The following is a 21245-nucleotide window of genomic DNA, read 5'->3' as shown; positions in this document are numbered from 1 at the left end:
ATCCCTCTTTCACTAATACCACTAATTCTGCTACGAGATCACCTCCATCCTCCACTCCTGTCGCTTGTTACTCCTGGCCATTGTCAATTTTCGATCCCCCAACCTTTACAGAAAGCTTCGCCTACGACCCATCTGCCCAACACTTCATCGTTAGCTCCATCCACAAACGCACCATCCTCTATGTCTCCGCGCCTCGTTCCACGACAAAGCCTAGTAAACCTATACCCTAATTGCCTATCCTTCAAATCAAACCCAGTTTCCTTTGTGCCTCATTTTCAGGAAAGCCATAGCTTGATGGAACAAGGTTGCATAAGGGAAGGTTTGCCAATAATAGAAGGGAACAATATCAAATCAAGTTTTTCAATACAAAGTGAATTGTTTGAGAAAATTGCAAATTCTGATTGGTATGGCAGGTTCTAGATGGTTGCTAACTTTAACTGTATTTTCATAAATAGTGTAGTAAGTTTCATAAATAGTGTCGTAAGTTTTCATAAACAGTATAGTAAGTTTCATAAACAGTGTACAAAGTTTTATAAACAGTTTATGCACATGTTAGATTTTTTTTAATATTAAAATTATGTCTTTTTCATTAAAATTTAAGTCCCTTTGTCCTTTTTTTTATTAAAATTTAAGGGATTTTCATTAAATTTTAAGTCTTTTTAATTAAATAACGTTATAGCATGGTTTTTTTTTATTAAAATAAACTTTGCCCAAGCCATTTTCATGAAAGTTCCCTTAAAACTAAGATCATTTAGTTAATCAATTTTAGTAAATAGATAAACGGTTCATAATTCTTTAACCAAATTTATCCATTGATTTTTTGTAGAGATGATATCTACAGTGTAATTTACAATATGAACGGTTCCGATCATAAACACGAAATTTTTGAATAAGCCCAAAGTTATGGAGTTCCTCCCATTCCTGATAAGTAAACATAGAATATTAGCTCTGAGCAGCAAACATTCCTCGTAAGTAATCATGTCATGAGAGCAATCAAAGTCTATAAAGTCTAATTAAAGAACTGTAGCTAGCAACGGTATTCTTCTCCATTTATAAGCAGAATGTCTCAAATTCGAGTCAATAATCTATTAAAAAAAAAAAAAAAGCAAAATAGCTAGCCTATGCATTGTAGACTGCTTGTGCTCAATTAATCCCATCAGTTCAGGTTGCTCAAGAAGATTTAGTTTAGAAGACATTGAGACGTGAGAAATCTTTTTATTAACTTGAACAACGGTGGTTGGATTGGACAAAGTCACTCATTCTCTGGTGTGCAAAATCTAATCAAAGTTTTGCACAGAAAACTCTGATGACGATGATGATCATTATTTTAAAAGATAATCGTTCAGAGAATTGTCTTAATTTGTAATTTACTTGATGATTTTGTTCCCCCTCCTCAGTTGTCATTACAAATTAAGCATTTGCTGATAACAAATGCTGCTAAACCCTGCCGAAAACATTAGTCTATGCTTCATAGACTTTGCACTCCTCGTCTGCCGGGTTTGTCTGGCAGAAATCCTCCAATGGGTCTCCGCTTCCCGCTACTGCGGCGCCTGGCCACTTGCTTGCAACCAAATGTGCCAAATCCACAACCCTTTGGCTGCGAAAAATAATAATCGACATGAAAGATCAAGACTCAATGGCATAAATAGTGAAGAGCGAACTAGATTTGGCATTCGATGCAACATTAGCTTTGTTTAATGGAAAACTCTTTGAAGATTTGTAACTAGTGACCTCACCTGTATCCCCATTCGTTGTCGTACCAGGCCACCACCTTGACCATATCATCACCCATGACCATGGTCAGGGAGGAGTCAATGGTGGAGGAAACATCAGTGCACCTGAAGTCCACAGACACAAGAGGAACGTCGCACACTGCCAATATGCCCTTAAGTGGTCCGTCCGCTGCCTTTCTGAAGGCTGCATTGACATCTTCTGCTGAAATACCTTTCTTTGCAACGTTGATCACAAGGTCAACCACCGATACATTAGGTGTCGGCACACGGAGGGCAATGCCGTTTAGCTTGCCCTTGAGTTGAGGCAGCACAAGGGACACAGCCTTTGCTGCACCAGTGCTTGTAGGGACTATGTTTAGTGCTGCCGCTCTGGCTCTCCTTAAGTCCCGGTGTGAAGCGTCCAAGAGCCTCTGAAATTGGAATAAGCATTAAATGACACATAACTCCAAGATCATAAGATTTAACGATATCAAAATGTCAATGCTTGATCGTAAATGAAAGAACGAAATCTGTATGCAGAGGAGGATGTAGGTGCCATTCATTACCTGGTCTCCAGTGTAGGAATGAGTAGTTGTCATGGTTCCCTTGACAATGCCTGCAAGTTCCATGGGGAGCAAATTATTAGTCCTAGAAGGTGTGCCGTTCGATTCACGCTGAACATACGAATGACGTCTTACCAAATTCTTCATCCAGGATCTTTACGAAAGGAGCCAGGCAGTTTGTGGTGCAAGAAGCATTGCTGCAGATACACAGAAATAGAACTTTATACCTTTACAATATGAAGTGAATTTACTCCGAGCTCAGTCATAGCTGTTTTCTTTTCGCTTTTCCCCCTCTCTATCTTGCTAATCTATCTGAGAACACTGACCTTACAATGTTGGCAACATCATGGCCGTAGTCTTTTTCATTCACCCCGACAACATAGGTAGGAATGTCAGCACCTTTTGCTGGAGCTGTAATGATGACTTTCTTGGCACCGGCTTGGATATGTTTGCCGGCACCAGGGCCATCGACAAAGACTCCTGTTCCCTGTGTGTTTTCAAATTCTGTTATATAAGTTGCTATTTACAATATTATCCAAGGCATCCTCAGTCTTGATATTCAAGCATTAAGTAGAGCAGTCGGTTACCTCGATAACAATGTCAATGCCCATCTCAGCCCATGGAAGCTTCAGGGGATCTCTGCTAGAGACAACCTTGACGGGCTTACCATCAACGCTGATGGTCTCATTGTCAACGATTTTCACGTCTGCTTTGAAAGTACCCAGCATTGAGTCGTATTTCAGCAAGTGTGAAGCCTGCATTCGGATTGAATTAAATTTCAGTAATGCATATTCCAAAATCATATTAAATTAAAGCTAATATAATTCCAGTACTTTGGCTCTCCACTCTCCAGAAGGATATTAAAATGAAAATAATAGTCATAAGTTCCCTTACATTCTTGACACCACCACTGTCATTAACAACAATGACTTCCAGGGGTGAGTCCTTGCGGCCATGCCAGCATCGGAGGAAGTTTCTGCCAATACGTCCAAATCCGTTGATTGCCACCTTCAATTTGGCCATGCCAGCATCGGAGGAGTTGGTCCTGCAGTCTGCTATGAACAAACAACAGTTAATAAAGTATATAGCAGAAAAACCACTCAATAACATAGCGTTGATCAAACGTTAGCATTCTTGGAATATACTGGTCATTGCCGAGAGTCCACAAATGCATTTTCTGGAAACGTAACCCTCTTGTAATGAACCAACGTGCTGTAGCCGATTAGTAAGCATGGCATGGGTAGCACTTATAGTTTGTACTGTGTCACCACACCTTAATTTCAGTTTGTTAAGTGCTCGTATGAGTTAAGGTTCTCCGACATGCTTTATCGTGCTTGTGGTACTGGTCTAGTCAATCAACTGAAGCTTAGAAGCATGCTCAGAATCCGAAGGAATCATATCTATACGAGATGTTCTAAAGAAATGCAAAACAGATTGTATATATTGCCTTACGAAATGAATGAATATGGGAAGATAAAACCTTGGGAGTAAGCTGGGCTGCGACAGTATCGAAGAAGGATTGCTCTCTGCCATTGCTTGCATAGGTCACACATGAACTTGATCTTAGTCCTGAAAACTCACCAACTTCAAGCCTCTGCACAGCCAAAAAAAAGTAGGCAAATTACCAAACTAGCAAAGCCAATAAATAACACGATGCGATGAACTCCGTTCAAGAGAAAGAGAGAGACCTTGGAGAAGCATTGGGTGGGAAATGAGTGGGAGGGCTTGGAGGGAAGCCTGGTGTTAGCCGGGACTCGCGAAGAGGCGAGAGCTGCGTGTGAGGCCATGGCTGCAAGCAACTAGAGCTAAGGGACTGACTTTGCCAACATATATATACAGTTGAACTCCTTGTCATTGGCATTGTGGACTTTACCATGTTTTAAAGTATGGTTGCAATTGGATTAAGGGAACTTGTGGTTATAGCATGGTACATGAAGATATAGGAGATAAGATCATGTCTATGGCTAACACTTTCAAAATATGAACCGCAGATTATTTCCACCCTTCCCTTCCTAAAATGCCCTTCCATCGAATTTCTTTCGTCACGAGATGAATATAATCCGACCGAAAAACAGACAAAAAGAGGAGAAAACATATTTCCAAAAATAGAAAAGAAAGAAAAATGCATGCAACCAAGTTGGTCAGAGGTTAGAGCAGTGTGCTCTCCTTTGCACCTGAGTTCGAATTTCCCTCTCCGTAGTTTATATGAATTTAATTTACAATCTCGCTTATATAAAAAAAGGCACGTAATAGCCACAACACTAAGGGTTGAAAATCTCAACCACAAATCATGGATAACTGATTTCAGAAGAGCATGAACCACTGAATTGAGTTCAGCATCACTATTTTGTTTTTTGTTTTTGTAAAAAGCATATGGTATTATTTTACGGTATGAATTACTACATCAACAACAAAGCCTTATCCCAAATATTATTTTTACAGTACAAATTACAAGCTAACCAAAATACAATTGAAAAGGAGAAGAATCCTATATTTGGCGTTGTCCAAATATTAGCAATCTTAGGATCACAGGGGGTACGATTACATTACCAGAACTATAGGCTCCCACAGAAAAGAAACACTACACTGATTATTGAGAAAAATATCGAAACACTGAAATACACGAAATTCAGAGAACTCATACAACGGCTTCAACTTCTTCCGAGTTCACAGGTAGGACTCATGCGATAGCTTCAACTTCTTCCGAGTTCACAGGTACTTCATCTGGGTCATCCTCTGGTCGGAGCTGACCAGAAACATCATCAATTGCAGAGTTTAGCTGCGCTATCTTCTCAGCCAGTACTTTTCGTGTTTTCTGTGGTGCAAAAATACATGCATATTGTGAATTTACAAATAAATAAATAAAAAATGACCGTTATGGGATTAGAATCACAATGGTCTGTCTACCTATAGCCAACATTAACCAAACATTTTGGCAAGAAATGGTTAGTGAAGATAATTGATCGAACAAAACCACAATAACAACAAACTAGCTTTCAGCATTTCCAACAAATGCTTAAAACATATGGAAAACCAAAGAAAAAAATATCAAACAGAAAACGGCCATTTCAAATAATCCTTGTAACTGATTATGGAAAAAAAGGGTCAACCATTCAACCGAAACTTCTCACCTCTAGAGCTTTGTCTTCATCATATATAAACTTGGGCAATTTTCTCATCAGATCCTTTCGGTCAGCTCCAGCCAGTGCTTTACTGATCTGTTGATTAAAAGGGAAAAGCTCAGTGGGAAAATATGGTTTCATTAGCTTAATGCAAGAGCCCACAAACTGCAACATATAGGCATCACAGAGCACCATCCGCAAGAAAATTGTGTGGTAGAGTATACACTTACATTTCGTTAAAGTGGATAACTCATGAGTCATTACTCACAAAATGTAAACAATAAGAAAAGTAAAATAATTGACTGATGAATAACATAGACACAAAGTAGAATGGAGCAAAATAATGATTGAATTTTCAAAATTTTAAAAAAATAAACAATATTTTAATCACAGAAGAAAAGTAACCTGAGGTGCATACACAGCACCCAGTGTGCCAACTATAAGTCCTCCCAATACAAAGCCACTGACAAAGATGCTTGAACTGTTTGACCTGCCACCATCACTGTAATTACACAATTAGAGATTGACATTAGAATATTACTGAAAGAAAATGTGATATAATTGAATATTATATAAAGGCTAAAAATACTAAATTTCGAAAGACCAAATGAGATTTGAACAATTTTGCGATCGTGAAAACATCACCAACTGACAGAAGAGATATGAAAATATCACTATTCACTGCCGAATACCACACCGGATAATGAGGAAAAGAAATTAAACAGGGTTATAAGTCCATGTTTCACTAGAGGAGGACATAGTGTGACATAAAAATAATGGACCATCTCCTTTATGAAAAAAACTTCAAATTGGAGAGACTAATTCTCTCTCAATTCTTATTCTTTCGTCATAGGAGAAGACAAAACACATGAAAGTGTATTTTCCAATCGTTTAACCAATTTGTGAAAGATGACTAAGTTCTAATAATTAGGTAAATGAGATTTAGTTGAGTTTACTATGTTCCTAAGTTCCCATAGTTAAGCTGCATTCGGTATACATATTCACTCTGGAAACAAAAATTGAATCCCAGAAAACATGATAAGTAGAAAATGTATTAAGAACTAACCGTTACATTGATGCAGTCATGACTCATAAGTGAGTTACATGTGAGATTTGTATATACAAGTTTTATATAAAATGGCCGGTACATTCTATGGGCAAGAACCCAAACATAAACAGGAAAGTGCAATCTTGAAGAATCAACAACCCACCAAAGTGGTAGCATTATAAATATTCTCCCACTTCCTTTATATCTAACTGGAAACCAAATTTAATCTCATTTATATTTATTGCTGATTTAATAGTTTGAGTTAATCATCATATACATATTGTCGGGGAAAACACAAATCCAACACTATAGAACTCTATTGAGCAGGTCATGCTTAAGGAAATTAAATCAGCAGCAACCACACCTTTTGCATTAAACTAGTAGCACGTGCCCTGAAAAATACTAGTGATAAAAAAGCAAGACCAAACAGAATACCTATATGCAGCCTGAACTGAGATGGTCCTCTTGGAGTTGGAAAGTTGAACTTTCCCAAAATGCTTTGAATTGAGTGAAAAGTTTGTCGGGGCCACACTCCCAAGATACTGTTGTGATGGTTTCAGAGAAGATCCTGGTGAAGAATTTCACAGGAACAGAAAACGAAACATCATTCCAAATCCAGCTCAAAAACAGACACACGGTGCACAAATCAACTTATTTCCGACAGGAAAAATGTCACAAGAATGTTAAACGAGTTCTAATACTAATGACTTAGATAATGGAAACCAATATTATTTAAAACCCTTAGACCAGGTGGGGATATTTTGAATAAACTAGACTACCATTTGCAAACCAGTTAGCTACATCAGTTTACTCGCAGATTACAGAATCTCGCGTCGACAAGTCTAAGCCTAGCATAATAAGGTATAAGATCATGGGTCTCCCGGCGAATTTCCGATTAGTTTCGGGTTAGATGCAAAAGAAGTAGCCATAAAGTCCTGTGCAATGCTGATTAATTTAATAGGAGCTCAGGAAAGGCTTGACAAAAAATATAGGAGCTCAGGAGAGCTGTAGACAAACTTGTCCTTCTCCGGGGCTACCAAACCAATGCAGCGCCAAAACTGGGAAACTTATGATTTCAGATTTCGTCCTGTTGTTGTTTTTGGGTTCGAGCAAAAACCTTGAAACATGACAGAACACATCGGGGAATCCGTAGTTTATGAACGTGAAATGTTCCAAAGCATATACACTAACCCAACATTAATAATTCAATCGAACTCAAGAACATTAATCATTCAATCGAATTCAAGAACGGTTGTCAGAAAGCACATTAATCGTTAATTCTACAACTAAGATTTAGTAATCATAAATCGATAAAAAGATGGGAAAAAATGAGCAAAGAAGGCAACAAGGAAAGCGCGGAGTTTACCTGTCAAAGCCAGCGAATTCGAAACCGCAGCCATGCTTATTGCTTAGAGGTCTGGATTTTGCACGCCACACCTCACCAACAAAGAGAGTGGAAACGAGTGTTGCTAGACTCTTGTGTTGGGAGGAGAAGAAGAAGACGACTTGTTTAATTGGTTCGGTAATAACAATGCAATGCTGCTTCTCTCAAATGTTGATTAAGAAATTAATTATTAATTGTCGGTAGTGACTAACGAAAGGAGACGGGCTCTGCCGCTATGGCAACTGGCAAACGTTATGCTCTTCGACAAGGGAGCAATTTTCTAGAGTGAGCTTTTTTTTTTTTTTTTCCTTTCGCGCCCCAGGGTTGGGGAGTGGGGTATGAGGTCGCTAAGGTACTGTTTGGTACACAGATGAGACGGAACGGGAAGGGACAGGATGGGACAGGACGGGACGGAACGAAACGAAACGAAATGGAGGTTCGTGTTATGTTTGGTATGCATAGGACGGAACGGTTCGGATTTCGTGTTAAATGACTAACTTAGCCTTGTTTGTACACCTTCTTCCCTCCGACCCACCAAACTGTTTCACTCTCTCTCTCTCCAACCTCCCTCTCCAAATCGGGCGACTCCGTCCTAATCCAATGGTCCGGCATCGACTCGCCCTCTCGACTCGACTGGCTCGGCATCTACTCGCCCCCTTCCTCCCACCACGACAACTTTATAGGATACAAGTTCCTCTCCTCCGCCCCCACATGGAAATCTAGGTCGGGCTCCATTTCCCTCCCTCTGGTCAATCTCCGATTCAACTACTCCTTCTGGATTTTTCGCTGGAACGAGTCCGAGGTCGACCCCAACCACCTCGACCAGGACCACAACCTCCTCCCCAGCACCGCCCACTTGCTCGCCACCTCAGATGACGAGCTTAGCTTCGAATTGGGTCATGTTCCGGATCAGATCCACCTCGCTTACACGGACGGAGATGAAGAGATGCGGGTCATGTTCGTGACGCTAGACGGCGCCGGTGAAGAAGAGGGTTTGCTATGGTGACGTCGTCGTCGTCGAATGGGTTTGCTGGGATTAGGTTAGCAGTTGGGTTACTAGGTTTGTGGTGGAGGAAGATGAGGGCTACGGGAGAGACAAGGGTAGAAGAGAGGGAGGTTACGGGAGAGAAAGTGAGGTAGACAATGTAATTAATGAAAAATAAGAGGGGTATTGTTGTCCAAAAAAATATAATTTTGTGTCCCACAGGATGGAAAAACCCGTTCCAGGGGGGGAAGGGGGAACCAAAATCTAACCCATTTTCGTTCCGTGGGACGCGCGTTCCACATAATTTTAGCACACCAAATGTGGGACGGAATGCGTCCGTCCCACTCTGTTCTGTCCCATCCCACGTACCAAACGCACCTTAAAAACGAATTTGAATTATATTATTGTTAACTTATTGTGAGGCTAAATTCATCTTCTTTTTATACATATTAGATTTTTCTGAAGTTGCGAACATGAAAGACTCATTAAGCTTTATAAAAACCTTTAGAAAAACCATGCAACTCTTAAGATATGGGGTTATTCCCAAGTGAAATTACAATTATTAACCACAATAAGCCCTTTAAAAAGCTATGCAACTCTTAAGACATGAGGTTCTTCCCAAGTGAAATTACAATTATTAACCCCAAGAAGCCATCACCAATTTTAGGGAACCTTTCAAACAAAATAGCCTCAAATTAGTTTTCTAAAGATCTTAATGGTGATCAAGCATTAAGACAATTAGATAGTTTCAAACACGATAATTAATAATTCAAATCAAGCATGCATAATATCATAAGTAAATTGAAAAGAAACTACATATTCTTACTAAGGCTCGTGGCCTCCCCAAAAGAGATTAGTTACACACAATCATAACACAAAATACTATTAAGAATATGGATAGAAAACACCTTAAAAATAAACTTGAATTGTCGAAAGCTCTCTAAGCCGAATTCTTCAAAGTAATGCGTTGAGAACCCTAATGGATAATTAGCCTTATTTGTACTACAAAATAAAATCCTTCCTAGAAAAGGTCTTCTAAAAACTAGGAAACATAATAAGTTAGAAACTAGGAAAGAATCTCCTAGTCAAACATGGAGAAACTGTCCAGCAAACTGATCAGTCACGTTCTAGGTTGAAAACAGCTCCAAAACATGCCCAACATGACTTTTTAAAGCTTGAGATGTCCTAAACATATCTCCAGAAGGCCCATCACCAGAAGACACCATCTGAAACTTTGACACGAACAAGTTGGGAGACTCACAAACATCCTATAATTGGAATCAGTCCAAAATTCATCCGTTTTATCACTCTTTGCTTAAGAGGAAGTCAATGTCCTACGTTGGAAATATAATTCAAAATATCAAAGTTCTCACAAAATAACCAATAAATTAATACTAAGATTAGGGTAAAATATACAGTATAATAACGACTCATCACTAATTTTCGGGGGTTCCTGGTACCATTTGATTGAAATGGGACAAGTGAAATGAAACAAGGAGTAAAGGCACACGTTGATTAAAAGTGACCCGATATAGTACACCTAGAGAATGTGAGCAACGTTTACTGGTTAAAGGCCTAGAATATTCTAAATATTTACATACAAATATGTTTCAATTTTATAAGGGGTTAGAAAACTTAGAGAGTTGTGTTATTTTTCCGTGTTCACTTTTTTTTCGTTTTCTTATCAAAGAATGAGTCTCTTTACTTGTATGACAGAAGAATCATGGTCTACACTTTCGTGTACTAGCTAAAGTGTTACGTATGTTTGATGGAGATCATATACACTCTGGTACCGTAGTCCATCACCACCCTTCATCAATTAATGGTCGTTGGCAGGTTGCACTTCGTTGATCCACAGAAAGAAGAGATCCATTGCGCAAGAAACCTTGACTGCGGTGATCCAGCTGCACCTTCCAATATGACTAGCTTGTTATGACTTCACTCTAATCACTAACTCTGCCTTTAATGTCTTCCCCTTTCTTGTGGTTCAGAATTGAGAAAAAAGCTTCAAGTAGGCCAACTCCCATAGTTTAATGAACAGTGTGTACAAGGCTTGGGAACGAAATCACCATCATATGACTAACTGGCGATTACTAGCACTTCCGACTTTATTTTGCCAAGTTGGGCCTACAATCCGAACTGACAACGGGTTTTTGGAGTTAGCTCATTGTCTATTGGACCAATGGTTTTTTTTGGATCATGACACGCGGCAATTGTTGTGGTCAAAACAACTAGGAATACCCTTAGTTGTAAGCGGAGCTGGATATGGCTCACCAGACAGCACAAATTTAGGAGATCCAATAGGTATAGAATGGTTGATAGAGCTAATTCCATTGAGGATATTTGTAACTCCTCGACCTGAAAAATTTATTTTCGGAAGATAATTACTATGATATGCCCAAATTAAACTCTTGTTTATTTTCTACCTTTTATCACAATTCTTTTATTTAATTCTTAGTTACTTACAAAATCTATAACCCAATTTGTTTCCCAAAAACATAAGGTTAATTTTTAAATTAATCATCCAATTCCTTTTCTTAGACAAATTTTCAACAAACGATTAATCTCGATTATTTTTAAGGTTGCATCTAACTCTTATTAGACTGCCTACGTACCCTTGAATGAGATCAAGCCTTTTGTAGTTCACATTCATTCTTTTATCCATTTATGAAATATTCTACTAACGGAAATATTCAACATTAGCTTTCATAATTGAATCACATCAAAATGGTACCAATTACGGATTTAAAATATCAAAATTTGCATGAAAAGGCAGCGTCGGGCCACTGGCCACTGGACACACGCCGCTGTGGGTGGCGGTTTCCAGTGAACGAAAACCTAATTTTCCGACGAACTCCAAAATTAACAAATTTTACAGGCAAGTAGAGTTCAATGAGAGGAACAACTTTCATACCTGGGCCGAAGTCCAATTCGGCCGAGAAACACCTCAAATCGCCCTAAATCCACTGGAAAACCCTTGAATTGGGTGTTCTTGATTTGACTCCAAAACAGCTCTGCCGCCCTTAACCTTGTTTGGGCTTTGTTCTTGGGCTCAAGGATGCTATAGGTGGTGGTGATTGAAGGAACTTGTTTCAATAATGGTGGATTTGAAGCCACGGTGTCGTCGCCCCTTCCGATGTGGGTGTCACCAAATCAAAACCAAATATCTTAATTTTGAGGTGTAATAGGTAGAGGGAACGATGGAGAATGTTTTCCCCGTGATTAGTTGATGTGGTTTGCTAGAAAAACCAATGAAAAACCGTCGGATGAGGTGAAGAGGACCAGGTCGGGTTGGAAAATGGAATTGGGCCGAAGGAGGGTCCGGGTTCCCCTCATTCTCTCTTCCCTTATTTCTTCTCCTTCCCATTGGTCATCCCTTCTCTCCCCCCCTTCCCGATTGGCGGCCCCCTCTCATTTCTCTCCCCCTTCTCCCAATCGCAGCCACACACGTGGCACCATATCCACATTCCAACAAATCTGGAGTCTTCCAGATCAATAATTAAATTACCATTTTTGCCCCTAACTTCGTTCGTTAATAACTCATTTGTTATAACTCTGTTTCACAAATGGTTTGCACCTACACGTTCGTGAGATCGATCTCTATCCAATTATGCCAAGATATATGATCAAATATATGAGGATAAAATACGTCCTCGTATAATTACGTTAAACCAACTAAAGGCATTTTCATCTTTTTCACTTATAGATAAATTTTACGACATAAATTATAATATTTTTTGGTAATAAAATTATAAAATTTCTCAATTAAATTTTCATAACCATAAATCGATTTATTTTTTATTTTCTCCACATACTCATAATTATGAATATCAAATTCATATACTTAAAATTTTCAGGGTATTACAATATTACTAGCCTACCAAGAATGGAAAACTTAATTAGATCTTGATTATGAGGGAATCTCAAGAATTTGGTGAGTCCTGGTTTAATAGGGATTGAATTGCACCCCAAATAATAATGATCTTAAGAAAAAATGAACACTTAATCATGAATCGGGTTTGAAGTTTCTTATGGGGCCTTTAGGCTTGATTTTGAACGGAACAAGGTCAACTTGGGCAAATATCAAAGAGGATTTTATCAATAACATCCAAAAGGTCCTTTATCCCAAGAAACTTCAACGAAGCATAAAAAGTCAACTTGGCTAAACTAGTTGTCACTGTACTGGTGGAATTGAATGCGAGACTGACCCGAGAATAAGCAAAGTAACACATCCAAGTCTTGAAATCAAGCACATTCAAACTCAAAAGATTGAGATGACACTCTAAAGCTAAAATAATTTCTATGCGTATGTGTTCACGAGTGTCTTTATGGAGCTTTGAGATAAAGTGAATTATTACCAATCAGTGGCACTTAGAACATCTTCAATGGGCTCACAAAATGAGCTACTAGCCAAATTTTAGGGAGGATTTGGAAAAATCCATCTCCAATCACGCTCCCTATCCACCTACTGAGATAGAGATTCTTTTAAGAGCTCCTAAATTTATGGAGTGAGGAATAAGCTCACAACATTAATTACCAATATTTAATTAATATTTAAATAAAAACTTTATTCGTATTTGTAATGACCCGTCCCCAATATTTTGGTTTTTATAATTTTATAGCGTAAATTTAAGAAAATGCCCTTCGAGGCAAATACGTTGACTTTTAGGGACCACCTTGTCGTGTCATATAAGATTTGTTTTCTTGGTGTATCCTTATAGTACTCGTTGTTATGAACGTGTGGGCACAAACGGAATCGAAATTGGAGCTACGATGAGGATTTCACGAAACTACAAAGTTGAGGGGCAAAATAGTCATTTCACTATTCTAGATATTAGGATTGGATATTTTATTATTTTAACAATTTCTGGCACATGGGGCCCACACCCTACTTCTCATTCTGCCATGTGTTTCCCCTTCCCTAATCTTTTGGAACTCTCTCCCTCTCATTTCTCTCTCGTGACACACTCTCTTTCACCTCTCAGCTCTCACCTCTCATTTCAGCTACCTCTCTCTCTCTCCTTCTCGGTAAACTAACACACCACCACCACTCACTATTCTGGTGAGCCCTCAGGTCACCATACCACTTTTTCCTTTTCGTCTGTTCTCTCAATTTCATTCTCAGTTCACTGATGCACATCACCACCGTTACTCGATCTCGCAAACTCCGACTAGATTTCCAGTTCTTCGATCAAGGTAAGCTTCAAATCACCTCTGCCATTCTTCCTTCATGAGTTAGAAATGATATTAGGATGCCAAGTTTTTGATTTAAGGAGATTGAACACAGAAGCAACGAAGGTGGAAACTTTTCCAGTTTCCAGCGAAGGATCGCGAGGTTAAAGGCATTTTTTTGACCATTTTCCGGCCACGGCTGGGTGAACCAAAATGGTATAATCTTACTCCTTATCTCCGTAGCTTCAATTTGACTATTTATACGATGTAAATGGTTAAGTTTTGACCTTGATTGGAGCTTAGGAAGCTCTGGTTTTCTTCTTCGTGGAGTCCGACCAACCCACGATCTAAAATCAAGTCGACCCGACCTATAAACCAATTGGATCCAACCAAGCCCAACCCAAAACTAGCCCAATTCAAAATTCAACCCAAACATTTGGGCTATTAACCCATCAACTCAAGCCCAGATTTGACCCAACGCAGATCCAAACCAGCTTCCAAGTCAGCGCGTGGGTGCGCGTGGCCACTCATCATGGTCGATGCGTGGAGTACACGCTCCTTCGTCGGAAGTTTTGTGACGGCGGTGCTGGCTCCCAACTCGGCATGTACGATGGCGCGTAGCCACCTGGACCGTCGCCCCGTGGCGGCACGTGGGGCTACCCGAGGTCTTTCTTTAGGTTTCTCAATGTGTCGAATCCAAATCCACTGTCCATTTTCCCAAATTCGACTGTTTTAGTAGAGTTTTACTAAATGGTCTCTATGTGCGTTTAGGTGCATCAATGAAAGTGATACCGTCCTCCGTAGTTTGAGCGGTTATTTGGTGACGAAATATCTATGAGTGGACCCCTTCTTAAATTGCATGTTTTTATAAAATATTAGGCTTGCATGCATTTCTTACTTCATGAATGGAGCACGTTTTATAATATGTTTTACGAATTTCCATACTTATGATTTATTTAAATTGCTTTTACGGAATATTTATGATTGATCGAATTTATGTTTTACAAAAGGTCATAAATTATTGGATTATCGTATATGGAATTCTATGGATTTGCGGATATGATTTATTTATGGTTTACGAATATGAATTATTGTGGATTTATGCGATGAGGCTTTGAGCTTTTGAACTCCAGTTTGATTTGAGATTTTTGAGGTGTATTTTCGGTCTTATCTAGTGGGTTATCATACAACACATACACACAACCGGGTATGTAGACGTCCTATGGCCATAGGACACAGTTGAGGATATCTATGACATACCCCCCCCAACTTCATTAGCCAGGGGCTAGTGTCGGTGTGATATGTTATATGTATATGTTTCTTCTATAGGGTAACCCAGAGTTGTACAACTTCACCTTCCGGTGATGGACCCTATGTTTCTTCTCTAGCGTAACCCAAAGTCGTACAATGTCACCTTTGGATGATGGACCCACTCCATATACATACTTATACAATATCTCTTCTCTGGCGTAACCCAGAGTCGTATAGCTTCACATTCGGGTGATGGACCATGATTTCTTCACTGGTATACCCAGTGTCGTACAACTTCACCTTTGATGATGGTTATGCCTTCGAGCCACTATGATACCCCTAGTGAGTACAACATTGATGAGATTTACGGATTTACCCTCGGGCGTCGATAACACCATTATTGAGCATTGTTCTACACGTACATGTTTTACGAACGTTTTCATGGCATGCTAGAGTTTCAGAAAACCTACTACGTAGTATTATATATATATATATATATATATATATATATATATATATATGTTTTCAAAACAGGGGGTTAGTATGTTCATAAAGAAAATGATTTTCTTATTATTAGTATTATTATTATAAACTTTGGTACACTCATCCTTTTGTTTTTGCTCCACCCTCATGAGTTAGAATCGAGGCACACAATCCCTGCATCAGAGCACTTCCGCTTAGGTATCTTCGAATCTTCTCAGCGTAGGACCTATTCCTTTGTTCGTATCTTTTTATCATAATTCTTTCACTCTATTCTTGTTTAGTTGTATGCTCTGAACACGGTTTTGCATGGATAGACTTCTTTCTAATTACATATTTTATTTACATGCATGTTAAAATGGCTTCGTCACCCTCGGGTGTCAGCCAGCACGTGCCTATCCTGGTAGTTGGAGATATCGAGATCGGGGTGTGTCACTATTGGTCCACAATCATTATAACTATGATTGGAGTAAAATTCTTTTAAGAAGCTTCTAAAAAAAACTTATAGTCCTTTTAGCTAAAATTTAACAAAAAATAGAGAACATGTTTGGAGATACTTTTATTTGCTAGAATAAAAAGGGTATGATGTTTTTAATGCATTTGTGGTTTTGGCTGATCAGATTACTAGCAATATCCAATAAATGATGTTTTTTCAAATTTCTATGGTTTTATCTTGTAACGAACATGAAGACACCCTTTCATAACGAGCAATGACGACTCCAAAAAAAAAATGACAACAAACCAACTAATGTCCATACCAACATGAATTGTGTGCTCAACACCATTAATGAAGCTACCATAAACAATTACGTCGATCTAGGGGAAGCTGATAATACACCAACACAAAATTAAAATACTCACAAATAATCTCACAAGAAAGCACTTATTGATTGAAATACTAAAACGAAAAATAGATCTGCAACAATCCATGAGAAGATGGTGGATAAATACTAGGAGAATGGGGAGTGGGCTGCCATTGACCCAGGCCGAAGCAACGGGCCGACGACTATGAATTTTGTAGATCAAGGATTTTGGTAGAGAGAATAAGAGAGCACCCATGTTTTTTTTCCTAGAAATAAAAGAAGGAGGTCATAATTTGATTTTCATCACAAATGCTCCCTGAAATTTCTGTAACAAAATTTATTTTTGGTGTAATCCATGTTGCACTGTATTATTGAAGCAGTAGGCCTCTCATCCGTGTGTCATGTGAGCAAACTAACATAATTTTTAACGTAAGGATGACATGAATTTGTCTTGCGCTATATTTTAAGGACAGCTTTGATCAATTTTGTAATTGAAGAATCAAAGAGAAATTTAGTAAATTTCAAGAACAATTTTATGATAAATTCCCAATAACAAACTAATGGGTTGAATATTTGTTATAAATGAAATGTTTTTTACGATTGTTTTCAAAGGGTTGAGATTATAATGAATGGGGTTTAGTTAACACCATATTACACTTCATCTATGGCTCTATAAAATCAGAATCTCCTTCATGGAATTGATTTTTAAATATCTAACAAACAAATACTTTGATCACCAAAAATAAATCAACATCGAGCACAATAGCTTGTACTTAACGTCTCCCCAATCATTTTAAAAGAAAGAAATGGATATTGATATGTAAATGTATTTGCTGTGATAGTTTTTGTGTTAAGCAAGTTGTGTTCAAATGTGAGCATTTGGATCATATTCCATATGGCATTTAGATTAGTTTGTAATGAGTCATAGCTCATGACAAGTGTAAGCATCTTACATGATGACTTAAGAATGAATGGTTGTGATTGCTTTGTAATAGAGTGAGTGGAATTGTTTTTTTTCACTCCTCTAATTGTCATATATGCTGAAGATGTTTTTCAGTATGTAAGTGAAGTGAATAGAATTGACACAATCCTTGATACATTTTCTCTCCTTCTTCTTGGGTGTATTTCACTAACCTTTGAACTTCCATTGAAACTAACCCAGAAACCAAACACTATCTTGGCCTCAGAGCCAGGTTCGATCTCGAGCTAGGCGTGAAACTATGACGTGGTTGGTGACAGCAAAGGAACTCGACCAAGAATCGGGTTCTGCTGTGACTGAAGAAAGCTCTGAAAATTTCTGGGTAATTCGATAACAAGTCTAATATGGTTGGATCGAGTGTTGTGGATCTCCGCGCACCAATTTTCAATGGAGAAAATTTTGATTTCTGGCAGATCAAGATGAAAACCATTTTCAGATCTCACGATCTATGGGATATGGTTGAGAAAGGGTACAGTCCTCCGGCGAAGAGAGAAGAAGAGATCACTGCAACTGAGTATAAGAATATGAAGGAAAACATAGTCAAGGATGCTAAGGCTCTTGGAATTATTCAAGGAGTTATGTCAGATGAGATTTTCCCAAGGATCGCCATCCTAGAGACGGCAAAGGAGGCATGGGATATACTGAAGCAAGAGTTTATTGGAGACAAACAGGTGAGATTTGTAAAACTTCAAAGCTTAAGGCGTGATTTTGAATATACTCGAATGGGAGAGCATGAAGCATTTTCTGTGTACCTTGTGTGATTATTTGATCTTATTACACAAATGAAAAGTTATGGTGAAGATATTGGAAATCAAAGAATTGTGCAAAAAATATTGATAAGTCTTCCTAAATCCTATGATAATATTGTTGTTGTGATAGAGAATACTAGGGATTTGGAAACTATTGACGTGCATGATGTTGTTGCTACTCTAAAGGGGTATGAACAACGGATGGAGAGACACTCTGAAAATGATACTGAAAAAGCATTTTCCAGTTTGAGTATAGCTCATAGGAAGCCTATATAAAATGCTAATCAACATTTTAAACCCACCAAGAATTGGAAGACCAAGGGAAAGAAGTGGGATAACAAACATGTACATCAGCAAGGGAAATTCATTGGATCCTTTGATGGAGCCAATAATCCTTGCAAATATTGTGATAAATTACATTTTGGGGAATGCTGGTTCAAGGGGAAACCAAGGTGTCATAACTGTGATAAGCCAGGGCATTTTGCCAAGGATTGCAGGTCAAAGAAGGTTACTCAACAGGCCAATTATGTCAAACAAGTGGAGAACAATCCAACTATGTTCTATGTATGTATGTCTGTTGCAGTGAAGAAGAATGAAGACATTTGGTATGTTGATAATGGCTGCAGTAATCATATGACAGGAAGAGAAGATCTATTGGTGAACATAGATAGAAGTGTTACTGCTAAAGTTGAGATGTGTACAGGACAATTGGTTAATGTGGTTGGAAAAGGAGAGTTACTGGTTGACATTAAGCATGGAAAAAGGTACATAAAGGAGATTATGTTAGTACCTGGTTTAAAAGAGAATTTGTTAAGTGTAGGACAGATGATGGAGCATGGTTACTATCTGGTATTTGGAGGTGCTGAAGTCAAAATCTATGATGATCTCACATGTTCTAATCTAGTTGTCAAGATCCCAATGAAAGGGAATCAAAGTTTTTCCTTTGAAGTTGCAACCAGGAATTCAAATTGTCATGAGAGCCAGTGTTGGGCAACCTGCTGAGATATGGCATCGAAGGCTAGGGCATTTGAATATGAATGCTCTAATGCAGCTGCAAGAACTTGATATGGTCAATGGCTTACCTGAGCTGAAAGTGAACACTACAGTGTGTGAAGGTGTGCCCTTGGCAAGCATTCCAGAGATTCATTTCCCAAAGAAACCAAGTGGAGAGCTGCTTTACCATTGGAGTTGATCCACACTGATATATGTGGACCAATGCAAACACCTACCAAAGTAGGAAATAAGTATTTTATCACATTCACTGATAATTGTACCAGAATGGGATGGGTGTATTTTCTTAGGAACAAATCTGAGGCATTCGATGTGTTCAAAAGGTTCAAAGCAACTGTTGAATTACAAAATGGGTTCAAACTGAAAAAATTAAGAAGTGACAGGGGATGATAGTACACTTCTCAGGAATTTTCTCAGTTTTGTGCAGATCTTGGTCTAAAAAGACAACTCACAATGGCTTATTCCCCTCAACAGAATGGTGTAACAGAGAGAAGAAATAGGACCATTGTAGAAATGGCTAAATGCATGTTGTTGGAGAAGGGCATTCTATTTGAGTTTTGGGCAGAAGCAGTTAATACTGCAGTCTATATTCTCAATAGATGTCCTACCAAAGCTCTGAACAAGAAGACTCCATTTGAAGCCTACAGTGGAAGGAAACCTAGAGTGAAACACTTAAGAGTGTTTGGATCTCTATGCTATGCACAAGTTCTATCACAGATGAGACAAAAACTTGATGCAACAAGTGTCAAATGCATTCTTCTTGGTTATGGAACCTGTGAAAAGGGGTACAGGTTGTACAATCCTGAAACCAAGAAAATTGTTATTTCTAGGGATGTGATTTTTGATGATAATACTTGCTGGGACTGGAAATCTTGTGCTAAGAAGAACCTGCCTATTTCAATTGCTAATGGGAATGAAGGGAGCAATGTTGAGAATGAAGAGTATAAAGGAAATGTGGAGTACATAGAATCATTATAGGAATAACACGATCAAACTATTACTTCTTCTTCAAGTCAAGAGGAGCAAGTGGATCATACTGATTCACAAGAGTATGATCATACTCCTTTCAGATTCAGGAGTTTGAATGAAGTTTATGAGAGATGCAATTTCTGTGTAGTGGAACCTGAGTGTTTTGAAGAAGCATTAGGGGATAAGGCTTGGAGAAAAGCTATGTTCACAGAGATTGAAATGATTGAAAAGAATGATACATGGGAGTTGGTAAATAGGCCAAGTGACAAACCTGTAATTGGTGTAAAGTGGGTTTACAAGACAAAACTTAATCTGGATGGCTCAGTGCAGAAGAACAAGGCATGATTAGTGGCTAAGGGCTACTCTCAGAAACCTCGGGTTGATTTCAATGAAACATTTGCACCAGTGGCAAGACTTGATACCATTAGGACTCTAATTGCATTGGCAGCTCAAAAGGAATGGAAATTGTTCCAATTAGATGTCAAATCTGCATTCCTAAATGGTACACTGCATGAGGAAGTATATGTGGATCAACCACAGGGATTTGAAGTAAAAGGGCAAGAAGACAAGGTCTACAAGTTGAAAAAGGCCTTATATGGTCTAAAACAAGCTCCTAGAGCTTGGTATGATGAGATAGACACATACTTCAACAGGTCCAGATTTAAGAAAAGTCAAAGTGAAGCGACTTTGTATACTAAATTCAATGATGCAAGTGTGCTTATTGTATCTCTGTATGTAGATGATATTATCTATACAGGGAGTTATGATGAAATGATCCAAGAGTTTAAGAAGGATATGATGAAACAATATGAAATGTCAAATTTGGGATTGCTGCATCATTTTCTTGGTTTGGGCATAATTCAAACTGAGAAGGGCATATTTATTCATCAGAAGAAATATGCCGAGTCTTTACTTGAGAAATTTGGCTTAAAAGACTGTAAAGCTGTGAAAACTCCACTTGCAATCACTGACAAGTTATCTAAAGAAGATGGAAGTGAGGATGCTGATCAAAGTTTG

The 21245-nt window shown here is 38.5% G+C and overlaps 2 protein-coding genes across 3 annotated transcripts; both read right to left on the bottom strand.

Annotated features, from left to right (window-relative positions):
- Positions 1–1195: 1195 nt before the first annotated feature.
- LOC126626403 (glyceraldehyde-3-phosphate dehydrogenase B, chloroplastic-like) lies at positions 1196–4131 on the bottom strand. Its single transcript, XM_050295730.1, is given in 10 exon segments — positions 1196–1597; positions 1737–2143; positions 2279–2328; positions 2411–2472; positions 2602–2762; positions 2863–3030; positions 3170–3309; positions 3312–3327; positions 3756–3869; positions 3964–4131. Coding segments are annotated over 10 exon segments (1353 nt in total). The 5' UTR covers positions 4063–4131; the 3' UTR covers positions 1196–1461.
- Positions 4132–4671: 540 nt separating this feature from the next.
- LOC126626404 (uncharacterized) lies at positions 4672–8034 on the bottom strand. 2 transcript variants are annotated; one of them, XM_050295731.1, is made up of 5 exons: positions 7812–8016; positions 6881–7013; positions 5803–5899; positions 5407–5493; positions 4672–5090 (listed from the first exon to the last, which is right to left on the bottom strand). In XM_050295731.1, exons 1-5 carry the CDS (start codon positions 7843–7845, stop codon positions 4956–4958), a joined length of 486 nt encoding a protein of 161 aa, XP_050151688.1. In that variant the 5' UTR covers positions 7846–8016; the 3' UTR covers positions 4672–4955. The 2 variants fall into 2 exon arrangements, with proteins under 2 accessions (XP_050151688.1, XP_050151690.1); XM_050295733.1 differs by lacking the exon at positions 5407–5493 and having other exon boundaries at positions 7812–8034.
- Between the last annotated feature and the right edge of the window lie 13211 nt (positions 8035–21245).

This window comes from Malus sylvestris, chromosome 6, assembly GCF_916048215.2.
Source record: "Malus sylvestris chromosome 6, drMalSylv7.2, whole genome shotgun sequence".
NCBI classification, from domain to species: domain Eukaryota; kingdom Viridiplantae; phylum Streptophyta; class Magnoliopsida; order Rosales; family Rosaceae; genus Malus; species Malus sylvestris.
This window is presented reverse-complemented; position numbering and strand designations above follow the sequence as displayed.

What these genes read in the sequence shown, in the direction of transcription:
- LOC126626404 (XM_050295731.1), bottom strand. Translation starts at nt 7,845, where the DNA reads ATGGCTGCGGTTTCGAATTCGCTGGCTTTGACAG. An exon ending in GAATTCGCTGGCTTTGACAG is followed by an intron (nt 7,014 to 7,811) that starts GTAAACTCCGCG and finishes ATTCTTCACCAG; the next exon opens with GATCTTCTCTGAAACCATCA. An exon ending in TCAGTTCAGGCTGCATATAG is followed by an intron (nt 5,900 to 6,880) that starts GTATTCTGTTTG and finishes GTGTAATTACAG; the next exon opens with TGATGGTGGCAGGTCAAACA.